The 13,363-nt window shown below is 41.6% G+C and overlaps 1 protein-coding gene across 4 annotated transcripts; it reads right to left on the reverse strand.

Annotated features, from left to right (window-relative positions):
- Positions 1-3,085: 3,085 nt before the first annotated feature.
- LOC102222282 (calcitonin gene-related peptide-like) lies at positions 3,086-9,823 on the reverse strand. Of its 4 annotated transcripts, none has more exons than XM_023343639.1 (4): positions 8,636-9,035; positions 6,969-7,103; positions 4,668-4,858; positions 3,086-4,567 (listed from the first exon to the last, which is right to left on the reverse strand). In XM_023343639.1, exons 1-3 carry the CDS (start codon positions 8,803-8,805, stop codon positions 4,696-4,698), a joined length of 468 nt encoding a protein of 155 aa, XP_023199407.1. In that variant the 5' UTR covers positions 8,806-9,035; the 3' UTR covers positions 3,086-4,567; positions 4,668-4,695. The 4 variants fall into 4 exon arrangements, with proteins under 4 accessions (XP_023199407.1, XP_023199412.1, XP_005807500.1 ...); XM_023343644.1 differs by having other exon boundaries at positions 4,668-4,855; positions 8,636-9,033; XM_005807443.2 differs by lacking the exon at positions 3,086-4,567 and adding an exon at positions 9,620-9,823 and having other exon boundaries at positions 4,766-5,936; positions 8,636-8,727.
- Positions 9,824-13,363: the final 3,540 nt, after the last annotated feature.

Below are 13,363 nucleotides of genomic sequence, written 5' to 3' on the forward strand. Positions count from 1 at the left end.
AAGGAGCTCATATAAACTGAGCAGAATGGCACATATATTATAGGACGGTAATGCGAAGGTGGACTTTAAGAAAACAAATCAGAGGTTCTGGTGCCGCTTCGAGTTAGACTTTTGTTTATGAGCTGAAACGGACTACAGCCAGCAAGATTGCTCTGTTGCAGAAAGATTGAGATAGAGGGTACAAAATTAGATCCGTCACATACCTGGATATATACAAAATAACCCCATCTCAGAGTCTTTCCTAAAAATTTGATATATACCAATACGCCATGAAAAGTCCTGCATGTTGCTCTGTAAGCTTCCCTCACTTAGGTCCTGCTTTAACATACTGGCAACAGCAGACCAGTTTTATTAATTTTATAACTTGAAAGGTTTATTGATAGAATTAGTGATCTAGACATTGATTTTAAAGCCAAATATTTAGCTACAAGCTAATTATTTAGCTAGCAGACTACATCTTTATTTTAAAACTAACTTGAAGCTACATATTTAGCTCTAAACTACACATTTTCTCAGAGTTAAATATATAACTAATATGGAAATTCACGTGTTGATTACCGGAAATGGACTACCAAAATGAAAGCTGGGTCTCGCAGGCCTCTATATAAACTCCTGACGGTGAGCCGGCGCAGTCACTGTTGCCATAGATCCACTGGTATACAATATACTGCTATTGCCATTGAAATGGTTCATCCTATGTTTTAAGCTGAAATGTTGTGCATGAGCAACCCAAATTATTGCTGTTCATTTCTGACTGTGCAAATTTTCCAAACGGGACCCCACAGTATGGAACCTAAGAAACGCTCGGTTTTTATTGGGTTTTGATACAAAGACCGCTTCAGTTGGGATAATAGATTCCTTTTACTGTTAGCACTATTATCCAGACTAAATCCTCACATATCCCTTTAAACAGCTGTGTTGAAAAAATATTGATAAGTTCCACAATAAAGACAAGCAAAGCAGAAAAGTTGTACACTGTAAAACCAAAGGAACGCTGGTCAAGGATATGTCTGAAACCAAGCGGGGTCCTCTCAGTAGAACCAGTAATGTGCTGAGTTGCAGAATCCGGTGGAACATAAACCATCTCAGATGCAGCATCATGCCTTCAGCTCTCCATTTCCCCTACCATCAAATTATTATTTAAAAGGAAAACGTCTTCCAAAACCCTCGGTTTGGAATCAGGCGTGTGGTGTGGGTTTCTGGGAACCAGACGAGAGGCACGTCTTTCACTTAAAGGGGCACTTCTTGGTTTCTCTCCGATATGAATTGTTTAATTCGTGCCTGGAAGGGCCCCATTCAAAGCAGCTGTCTGCCATTAGGACTGCTATTCTTGTTTACAAAGTGGGGTTGTTAGATTACGGCTGAGAGAGAATCCTAAATCCGAACCGACCCCAAGAATCAGCTCCCCCTCAACCTCCTGCTCCTCTCAATTATCCGGAATATGGAGATGAGATTTTATTTTTCCTCTTCTGTCATTTCAGAAAAATGTTCCATGTGGAAGTTAGCTGCTCTCTCTCCGGCAGACGGAGCAGCAGATAGTGTGACTGATCAGGGATTTTTTTTAAAGTTCAATGGGGAATAGAAAACAATTCCCCTCTCTGCTTCAACAATAATGACATAAGTTCTCGTATTAGTCCTACAAATCCATCAGCTGGGAGTTATTTCATCAGCCAATTGGTCCTTTTATTGTCAATACTTGCTTCCTTTCTCCTTTATTGTACTTCACTTGAGCTTAAGTACAGTGTTTAACAAAAAACTCCTTTGTTTTTTTGCCGCAGACGCTTGTGTGTTGGAGCATGAAGCAAGTAGTGACAAATATCCCCTATTTGCTCGGTTGCATTGCTTAGCATTCATCCATGCAGCCTGATAGGATCAACGTTATCCTGTTTGGCACGTTTTCCCCTCATTTGGAATGTACTCATTATGCCTTCCATCTCTAAAGTTGCATTAATGCAAACGCAGCTTCAAAACGACCAGATCAACAGCAGCGACCCGAAAGACGACGCTTCAATCGACACAAAGGGCTTTGAGATCTTCGATCACAAAAACCTCTGTGAACTCTGTGGATTAGACGAATGTCGTAATGAAAGTTTCCAGCACGTGCAGCTAACGAATGAGAAGTCAGATCGCTGGAGATCATGGAGTCCCACAAGGTACTGTACTAGGGCTTAAGTTGTTTATTATGTACATCATTAGCAGGAGTAATTTATTATTGTTGTTTTTACTTATTTAGTTTGTTCATAATTGATTTTAAAAAATCTCTAATTTTGGAAAGCTAAATGAATTGCCAGTGTTATCTTAAGACAACAGCGAACCTTTAGGACCCTACTGTACTCTGTAGGTTAAATATCACAGTTCTTGTTGTCTAAAATCAAAATGAGTTGGAATTAAAATGTGATGAAGAAAGAAACTGCCAGGAGAAACTTGGACTAGACCATTAGGATGGGGTGAGAATGACAGTACAGAAACAGGTAGCTTTAGCACAGTGAGGTACATAGAAAGTGGTTTCTAACCTCTTCTGCCTTGAAGGGGCTGAATTAATCCGTCACATGGAACAAAATGTGTGGAAATTAGAAAAAGGTTACCGTAACAATAAACTGTAGCTTAAAGATTACAGTAACAGCCTGACTTTAGTGTTGCCATATTCAACTTTTCATAAAGATCATTTTGAAAAATGATGGTGAAACACTCTTTATTTATTTCAGTGTGTCGTTCCACAATGATACAATGTCAGGCAAGAAACTCTTTCAAAGAGCTACTTTTTACACTTAAAATGGAATGTATTTGAATAAAGTAATTTAATATTTGATGCGTTTATGAAATACATGAGACTAAAATTGAAAAAACAAAATAAAATACAATTTTCTTTTTCAGCCATGCACCAGCAGAGTGAAATATTCCCCATAGGCAGTGAAAACAGAAAACCTTCAGAAAAACAAACAGGAAATGTCTTTAAGTTTTAAGAACACTGCAGACATCCCGTACCGTGGAGGAAGAGACGCTGCAAACCTGCAGCTTTTTTTTGGTGACCTTGGGTTTGTTTATTCTTCTTTGCAGAAAAACATCTATACGGATAAATGTGCCATATTTCAGTTCCAAAACTAAGAGGTCTTTTTTTTTTTTCACTGATTCAGGATTCGGTCCATTTAATTTCGCTAATATGGAAAACGCCGCACAACAAATTATTCCAAATGACTGGCAGGAACACAGAAATGTTCATCTGCACGACGAGGAATCCACTCGGTGTTGCGTGGAAAGTATTACCTGCTGCTGTGAGCCCTTTCAGGCCTTTCACCACGGTTGATGTTCTGAGTCAAGTTTGGCTATTTACAGAATTAACCGTGACTCTGTCCCATTTTGAGATCATTTGTGAAAATGTGAAGACGTTACAGGAGGCAGCTGGAGGTGTTGGAGAACGGAAGGTTTTCTTCCTCTCTTGAAGCACATCAGCAGAGCCGCACAGAAACTATTTGTGCGGCTAATCAGATTGCCATCTGTTGGAGTGTTGCTGTAACAACAAGTGAAACCCTCCCAAAAGGTTTCCATCATGTTACATTTCCTGCAGAAAATTCAAATATTGTGGGGCTTTTTTTTATATATATATTTTGCCTAAAATATTGCCGCATGTGTCAACCAGATGTGGTTGTTTTTTGGCTGCACTTTGTTCAGCAATTCCACGTTTTTCTTGTCATGTATCCAGACTTATCCGGGTTATTCGGAGTGAGTCATTTCTGCTCCATATGGACTGTTTGTATTTGTAAATTTGACTCAAATGTTAAATAGTTTTCAAATTTATTCTGGGATCAGTGACAGCATCGTGAGTACAAATATAAGTGGCAGGTGATTTTTTTTCCCCTCTCTCTCTACATCTGTTTACGAAATGCTTTGAAGAACAACACAATTACCTCAAACCAAAGTGTATCTAAAATACATTTTAATCTTGCTGAAATTTTTTTGTTTTTCACAATATTGTTTACAATATGAGTCCATCACCATTCTCCTCCTCATCCTCACTCGGGTTCTTCTTTGCCGTCTCGAAACGAAGCCGTACAATCATGTTCATGTAAATTTTTCTACATCAAGGCACAAGACAAAGTTGTGTGGGGAGGATCTTTACCAGCGTAAAAGGGGGAATGTTAAGATGTGACTCTCAGCGGGGGGTCGGCGCTACAAATGTGCTCTAACGAGGTGAAACGTGGGGCGAAAAAAAGAAAGTGATGACCACTGCTCTTTTCATTTTATTTTCCAATAATAAGTCATGTATAAAAAAGAGTAACCATCGGGATGTTTTTTTTTTTTTACTTTAAGGAGTTCATTTGTTCATGTACATAAAGTAAAGTGCTTTTTTTCCCAAATTTTTTTTTCAGTTATTTGCCAAAAGCCAAAAAAAGAGAGAAAAAGATTAATAACAGGATGGATAATGGGGACAAAACATCCTTTCTTTTCCAGTAAGAAGGTGAAAGAAAAGATAAAGGGCCAGTTTAGTATTTATCTGCGTAGTTTTGCCGTGTTGAATTTTGTTCACAGGTTGTTTTTTTTTTCTTTCTTTCTTTTCAGGTGTCCGCCTCTGAAAGACAGAAAACAAGAGAAACTGAGGTACATCCTGAGGCAATAACACAAACTTCTATCGATAAAAAAAACCCCAATTTGTATAAAACCGTATTTACCATTTCCCAGAAGACTGATGGAGAGCGCTCACATCTGGGTGCTTCTCCTTCGCCTGCCGAAGGCCTTGGCGCCAACGTTGGTGGGAACGAAGTTGCTGTTGCCAATTCCGCCCGACCGGCTGAGGAAGTCGGCCAGGCGGTGGGTCACGCACGTGGCCGTGTTGCAGGCGCGCTTCTGTGTCGTAACGCTGCTTCAGGACAGCAAACGGAGATTAGCACGAAGACACCACAACACACCAGCAGTGCGACAAATTTGATAAAAGTGGACAAATAAGGTAACAGCTTATGTATTTTCTTACCTGCTGACTTACTGAGGACTTCCCAGACAGATTTCAAGGCATCGTAAAAGTTCATTTACGCTCTAATTTGTTCAATTTTGGTGTTAAAGTGTATTTACGCTCTAATTTCGTTCTTGCATGTTCACACAAACCCATTTTTGTGTCTTTAACGGACAAACAGAAGTTAAGGCTTCCTTGTAGAAAATTATGTTCATTGAATAACAGACATTGGTGTCTACATGAGTGGATTGTTTTCTTACCTTTGGACGTACTGAAGCGTTTTATAGTATATTTACACTCTAATTTGTTTCGCTTTGCTCGTATTCATGCCAACCAAATTTTGTTCTCGCGTGTTCATACAAACCCAATTTTGTTGTGTCTTTAAAAAACGAACAGGAGCTAAGGCTTCCTGGTAGAAAAATACGTTTATTGAACAACAAACATGGTGTCTTCATGAGTGGATTATTTATTAATGTTTACATTAAGTGATCTGTCTATCAGATGCCATCAAAAACACTACACAGAAATGGATATCTGATATTGTAAATTACAGCTGTGTAAATTGTGTCTGATTGTCTGAGAAAAAAGGAACAAATTATTCTCTGCCCAAAAAAACCCCAAAAAACCAAGCAGGGTAAAAAGGCGGGAAAGAGGTACATAAAAAAAGAGAAAAAAGTCAGGTTCTTCTCAAGCCGGTAGGAGTCAGCATGCACTTGCCAGGATGAAAAATACGGAGAGCAAACCGGGATAGATAGGAAAGAAGGAAGGATAAATAAAAGGAGAGAGAGGAGAAAGAAGGGTTCAGATGCTGTCAAACGTCTCGCCGTAGCTTGCATAGCTGTCCCTCTCAGGAGCGCCGCGCTTCTTGCCGGGCGTTCCCGCTCCCACGTTCGTGCGGGGGAATGTCTGCAACTTGTGCAGCTCCTGAGACAGTTTGCCCAGCACGCAAGTGCTGAGGTTGGAACAGCGCTTGGTTAGGGGCCTGTCCATGCTGTTGGGGAGGGGACACACAGAAAAAGACATGCAGAGGAAAAAAAGGACTCATAGGTAAGGGAAAACATGCAAGAGAAATCATCATCGTTTGGTCTTTTCTCTAACCTCCGCTCACACGCCGCTCTGACCTCGCATGCATTTCTGTCTCATGCCGTCACAGATTAAACAAAAGTGGAATAGGAACGTCTCGAATCTCATACAGCATCATGCCACCAGCTTTTCTTTTGTGAAGCATTCAAAGAACTCGTCATCCGTCCCATCATGCGCCAACCTCCAACCCCCTCTCCCACAAATCCTTCTGCTTTTACACCAACAAAAACAACCCATCCAATTCCCACAGTCATGCAGCTTCCCGTAACTATAACTGACATCATGCACACTTGTTTTTTTGGGGACGGGGGTCTGATAAGTGAATATATGCTTTTCACATGCCCAGCAGGCAGTTTTTCACCCCTTCACACAGTCAAAACCAGGCTTGTTTCATGCGGGAAAAAGGGTCATGACAGAGAATACAGATTTTTTTTTTTTACTTGTTTCTCCATTTTAGCATTTTGTTGTGGGGAAAAAACATGTGTTTTTTATTCTATTTTTTTTTTGTTTAGTTTTTTTCCCTATATAAGGACATACCTCTCTAGAGCTGACTGATGATGATGCATCAGCAGTGGTGTTAGAATGAAACCAGAGAGTGAAATGTGGGAACAATCTAAAAACAATCTGTCCGGTTGACGTTTTCGCTAAAAGCAGCCGGGTTCAGGACCTGTCCACATTGTTGCCTGAACAAAATGTAGTCTAATAATTCTAGAGCATGTTCTAGAAAGTTCTAGAACAAATCTGTTCTTAAACCCACCACACTATTTGTACAACCCTCCAGAAAAAGACATGGTAATATATAAGTTAATAAAATTAACTTCATGATCAATTAATTGAGACGATTCTACATCATTCCATTAGAAATCGAGTCGTCTGTGAGTTTGCTTCTGCTGTAAGGAAATATTAAAGCTTTATTTGAGGAAATAAGAATCAGACGTACCTGTTTCCCTCCGTCGCCTGCTGTTCCATCTCTTCTGCCGTCATCTGCACAAACTCCTTGACAATGGCGTTCAGTAACCTTCGCGCCTCGTAGTCCGTGAGCGTGACTCGTTCTGACATGGACTCTAAACCTGGTCTGTGATGGGACGGTTCAGGAGACAACAAGGGGACAAGCGGTCAGTGGGCCAGGAGTTCAGTTTGGTTCCTAACCCCCTTAGGAAGCTGCCGGACATTTGTCACACATTTCATGGGGCGTTTACGTAACTCAGAAGCTGGCTTTTGAACATTTCTGAAGAGGTCTAAGAGCTCACACGGCCCCACAACCTCCCTGAGATGCCAGGATGTGTGTGTGTGTGTGTGTGTGTGTGTGTGTGTGTGTGTGTGTGTGTGTGTTTTGGGGTGGGATCTTGGGGTGCTGGTAAAGACGATGGATGGAAAGGCGAGGCGGAGACATCAGCACCTCGGAGAGTAATGACGTCTGGGTTTGAGGGCCAGCCGTTGGGGATCGGCTGGGGGGGCGAAACAATCTGCGGAAAGTGCCCCATATGAGAAAGGGGGGTTGTTTTCCAACAAGCTTTAGATTTATTACAAAATCAATAGCTTCATAGGAACGCTCGGGAGAGTGGCTGGAATGAAGCTCCGTATGGATATATAGGTCTCATTTATCTCCCTCAGGAGTGAATTACAACTTCCTCTTTTTGTGTCTTATTAATAGTATGCAAACTGCGGAATAGATGTGCAATAACGTGCAGCAAAATCCATGTGTTGACGGTTTTCCTTCCTAACTTCATGACTTCTATATTCTAAACTGAGCATTAGATTTATCTTTTTTTATTATTTGCATCATAATGTTTAGCTACAACTAAGACATCCCAGGTTGGGATTAAATCAAGCACATTCTATTCTATTGCATTTTATCGAGTCAAATGAATTAGTAAAACAACCTTTTAAATGTAAAATATTTCAAATGTAAGAATGTATTCTTACACTGCAAAAACACAAAATCTTACCAAGTACTTTTTTGTTTACTTTCTAGTGCAAATATCTTGGAACACTGCAAATAAGAGAACTAACCTTTCAGCAAAAAAATAGGAGATAGTTTTAGGCTAACAATTCCTCAGTATTGATGAAAAGTACTAGTTCCACTGGCAAATTATTTTATTTATAACAAGACATTTAAAACAAATTCTGTCAATGTTACTTTTTAGAATCAATATTAGGGAATTATTAACTTAAAACAAGCTCCTATATCTTGCTGAAAAATTACTTGTAATTTAGTTTGTCTTATTTCCAAATGTACCAAGATATTTGCATTAGAGACTGGAAGATAAATAATTTATTAGATTTTGTGTCTTTGCCGTGTAGTTAAATTTACAGTATGCTATATATTTGATAGTAAAACATCACACTTGTACATGTACATTTACGTACTGTATATCAGCTTCTACTGCTTCCATTAATGTTACTGCAGATAATTCCTCAAAAAGAAAGACATAATGACTAGAAACACCTTTTAAGACTACAGTTTGTTTGTTTTTTTAAAGAAAAACTCCTGAAAACCAGGAAACCAATTGTTTGTCATATGAGCGTTGCTTTTAAATCCAGAAATCACTGCAAGTGCTTGACAGCCGCCTGAACGAAAAGTAAGCCGCAAGAACCGTGTCTCACCTGGCAGGGGCGGCTTGTGAGCAGTACATCTGGCAGATGACCAGGGCGTAGGCAACGAGGAAAGCGGAGATCTTCAACATAACCATGGTCCCCTGCAACAGGAAGGAAAACACCCCAACCCCAACCCTCTCGTCAGCATCTTGCGCACTGATGTACCTACAAGGCAACATGTGTAACAAATGCACTTGCTGCTCGCCGAGCCCCTTCTTCCTCCTCTCTCCACCCCACCCTTGAGTTCCTATCAAACTTGGCTTAGTTCTACCCACGTCTCCTCATCCTCACACACACGGCAGCCACCCCCCGTTCTACTCTTGTTCACCGAAACGCACTGTTCCGAAATATCCAACAGCGAGCACAGGACATGTAGTTCTCTCATGTCATACGCAGCGGGGACTGGAGTGCGACATGCCTGCAGGTAGCTGGGTATGCATAAATGTGTGTGTATGTGTTTGTGTTTGAGAAGGAGGGGGCGGGCGGGTAGGCAAGGGTCCCAGACTCTGCAATATAGGTAGCAGTTGCTGGAAGAGGAGGGGTGAAAAGATAGGTGGTGTTGGGGGGGTTACTCCAAGCTTGCCAACTCCCTAAGGGACCTGTGCATTAGTGTAATGAGCTTCCAGCACTCTCTAACACACACGCGCGCACCCTTTTGTCTGCAACACACACTTTGAGCTGGCTGCTTCTGCCCGTTTTTCTCGTTCTTGTGAAGTGCACCGCCTCAGCAATTTCTTCTTTTTTTTTTTTCTTTTTCTGGAGATTTCCTTGCCCATTGTTTCTACCTTACCTCCCTCTTTTTCCGACTTGGCTGAATCTTTGGTCCCCAAGAGGAAAACAGGAGCTTCCCAACATGTTCTGCTTCTGGTAACCAGCCTCATTTCATTCACATCAACCCAGTCAAACAGCTGCCACCCGTCTAATCCCACAACCAAAGAGTCAAAATACAACCCCGACCCACTGATGTAGACAATAAAGGAAGTCAACACTCACCTTCAATGGTAATCACCCAGCAGTAAAAATAAATTTATATAAATATCTCTCTGAATCTCTGTTCAAAACAACAAGAAGTTGACTTTCTCTCAACTTGCAGGACAACTCTTGACTCTGTTGCATGAAGCGCCAACCACCAGCCTATATATCCCACCACTCGGATTTGTGCATCGACTGTGTAGGTGTTTAATTATTTGCCGGCAGCCAATCGCGTGGGCCGTGATGCTACGGCGAGCCAATGGGAAGCCTCCTCTAGACCCCCCGGTTTGGACTTGGCTCGCCGTTGAGAGATACGGCTTTTGTGCTGACGTCATTCCTCAGTCACTAAGTGCTCCATTCACAAAATTCACCAGTCATATGGACCATTTGCCATCCCTCGTTTGCATTGATGTCATTAATCAAATAAGAGGCAGAGCGAACTGGTGGACATGCAGTAGCACCGCCGGCGATAAATAGTTGAAAAAAGTTTCCAAAAATGGTTTGTTTCATGCTGTATCTCAACCTATGAGATCAATAAAGGGCACCCCCACCCCTGTAAGTCACCGCTTCCCCCCCTGAATAAGCACTTGCAGGCGGGGCCATCTGCTGGGGATGGACGTATACTACACAGTGACGCACTTCTGGACTCCTGCACTTCATTCATAATGCTGCCAACTTCATTGTGCTTAATCACAATCCAGACTTCCTGCAGTGAGTTTGAGTAGTCAGCCAAGAACTTTAGAGTCTCTAGTATAAATAACTGATTACCTTCCGACAATTTTTGCTCTCTCTCTCTCTCTCTCTCTCTCTCTCAGCAAGTCTTACAAGTACTTTTTTATTAGTAAAGCCACAAGTAAAGTGTGGCAATCTCCTGTCCGGAGTAAAAACCTCGAACCACATTAAGGTAATAAAGCCTTACCACGGCCAGTCCAGTAATGACCGAAGCTGCTCAGGCCTCCTCCCACACAAGTGAGCAAACAACCAATCGATGACAGCCTGCGACAAGGGCCGTTTCTCAACGGCAATTACACAAGTGTTTGCCCTGCACAATTGTCTCAATGCCCTGCCTTTTCATTAGAGGGGCAGGGCGGCGTGTGCATGTGTGTGTTTCTTTCTAAACTGCCTCACATGAGCACGCGTGTATGGAAAATGTCTTTCTATGTGTACTTAATGCCGGACAAATTGGACAGGTGTGTGTGGGTGTGTGTGTGTGTGTGTAGGCCTATATGTCAGAGTAAACTAAAGGGGAGGGGTTGCCTCTCCATGTTTGCGTCACAGAGGAACCCCATTATACGGGATGAGCCTTTTAGTGCTATTGAGCCACATGGTTCAGCCTTGTCAGCTGCTAAATCACTGCTGAATAGGCAGCTGCCGGGCCTCAAGCCACATCTTTTGGACTCTGGAACTTCCAGCAAGCACTTTCTCACAAATAAGAACAAAGATGTTTTCTTGGGCTTGTGCATTTGCTTAGGTTTCTGCAGTTAAAAGGTTTGTGCATTGTTTCGGTGAAGGGCTTTGGATCGTGGAACTCTTTCTTCATATTGTTAATGAAGATAGCCACCACTTTGCTACAGGGTCTTGCAAATGCATTCTTCCCTCTTAAGAATTTGAACATTAAGTCATTAAGAGCACAAACGTTTGTTCACAGTTGCTGGGCTTCACGATAAACGGCGTGGACGCTCCCAACAATGAGCTGTGGATGGTTCCTGGAGTACACTGAGCCTCCTTGATGTTTGGGCAGATGCACCCAACTATTCAGCAAGTAGAAAATTGAAGAACTCCAAAACAATGCAGCATTAAAGAGAAAGAGCTTCATCAAAGTCAGTTTGTTTTTCTTCCAGGTCTGTGCTGTGCCGCCCCTGTCAATTCTATCCAATGGGAGCAATGATTGTCATAGCTGTGTTTACAAGACATAACTTATTTGCAAAAAGTACTATCCCAAAGAAAACCGCACCAAATGAAATAATAGTCTACTTTCTAGAGACCAAACAAGCCCATCAAAGGACTTTCCAGGTGTGAACACACCCTTAAACAGGATGCTCAACAGATGTGTTTAGGATTAGCTCAATCTAAGCTAGTCCTAATGTTTTATTTTACAGTGTGATGTTTGTATGCGTGAGTTCAAAGTATCTTCAAAAGGTGAAAGAAAATCATTGTCCTCCTGAATAGCTACGTTTTCAATACAAATGTGCCCAAAACTTTTTCAGTATTCCGCGAATCTCGAAAAAACAATTCCACATCTGTGGTGATTCCATGAAATCACAGCTGAATAAGTTTGTTTACCGCAATAAGTCATTAACAAAAAATGCCACGCAGCGATCCTCCAACTACTTCCTGCTGTCTTCGTCTTCGGGGTTTTCACTTGTGGAAATGTCCGGTTGTTGATCATCTGACTTGTGTGATGAGAAAAAAGGTTTTTCATTGCAGCTTTCCGAAATAAACCAACTTCGACACAACCAAACAAACCACCTCAGCGCCAAAACATTTAATAGAAATACTAAACGCAGCCATTGTAGTAAAGCATGCTTCTCCTAAATGTCTTATGAGAGTTTCCTGAAGTTCAAAATGCGCAATAACAAATAAGTGATACTCGCTCAGCTTCCAATTAGCTTAGCTAATTGGTCAAGCATTTACCGGCTAATTACAACAACCTCTCACTAAATGATGATAGTGATGACACTAATGGCATTCAATGTCCAACACCTCAGATATAGACACAGCTGAAACATCATAATGTTATTGTACAAAAACATTTCTGAAAGGTATTTAACGGCAAAAACCAAATCATTTCAGACAAACACTTGTTAGGCTCAGCTTGTCTAGGTGTTGCAACAACAGGGCAGTTATTCAACTTAATTTATTTAAGTATTAGTAGAGGATGGCAGAAGGTTACTTGGGTACAAAACATTAATGAGCTGTGACTGCTGTCCAGTGGGAATGTCAGGAGAGAGGGCGACCTTGTCGGGAACTGGAGAAAATTAATCACTTATGGCTATGTACTTTACAGTTTGTGGTCAAATAACACATTCCAACATCATTACATATTCAACGTCTTCAGTTCTTCCGTCTTCTGTAGTCAACATCAGGAGGAATAGAAGTGTACAAAGGACATACAAAGAGAAAACAATCCATTTCACTGAATGTAAGTTTGTTTTGTAGGGAAAACAGCATTGCCATTCCACATGCCTCTTCATAGCTTTTTCCTGACTGTATATTCTATGTCATAGGGGAACACTCACTATTTGTGCATCTTCGACAAACATTGTACACTCGCATCTGGACGAATGTGTCTTCAGTGCCTGCTTCCGTGTGTGTGTGTGTGTGTGTGTGTGTGTGTGTGTGTGTGTGTGTGTGTGTGTGTGCATGCTCGCGCTCTGTCAGCGTGGCTGTTCCTTTTTTTGGTTCATTGGCATCACACTTCACCCTTGGGAGATGCAATGCGCAAGCCACCCCGACTCCAGCAAAGTTTCGCCTCGGTTCCTGAAAAACTTCCGAGCGCCGAGTCGATAGAGTAACCTTTAAAGCGGGGCCTCCCCCAGCTGAGATCAACACACCCAGCCTAGAGTAAGTCATTACTGTGGACACAACTTCCCACGCAGTGTAATTGGGTGCAGACAAATGTGCGATATGTAACGTTCATGGCTCACCTATGTTGGGCCAATCAAGGATCTCATGTGGAAATGTAACAGTTCTGGAAGTCTAGCAGAAATGATAGCAACACCCAAGAGTGACGCTGTTGCTATAACAGGAGGGATGAAACGGAAA

Source organism: Xiphophorus maculatus, chromosome 2 (assembly GCF_002775205.1).
Source record: "Xiphophorus maculatus strain JP 163 A chromosome 2, X_maculatus-5.0-male, whole genome shotgun sequence".
NCBI lineage: Eukaryota > Metazoa > Chordata > Actinopteri > Cyprinodontiformes > Poeciliidae > Xiphophorus > Xiphophorus maculatus.

Excerpts from the sequence above, each read along its gene's own strand:
- LOC102222282 (XM_014471879.2), bottom strand. The coding sequence starts at position 8,805 with ATGTTGCCTTGTAGGTACATCAGTGCGCAAGATGCTGACGAGAGGGTT. Across the intron at positions 7,104-8,635 it reads TCACAAGCCGCCCCTGCCAG|ACCAGGTTTAGAGTCCATGT; the intron begins GTGAGACACGGT and ends GTCCCATCACAG. Across the intron at positions 5,937-6,968 it reads CAGGCGACGGAGGGAAACAG|CATGGACAGGCCCCTAACCA; the intron begins GTACGTCTGATT and ends CCTCCCCAACAG.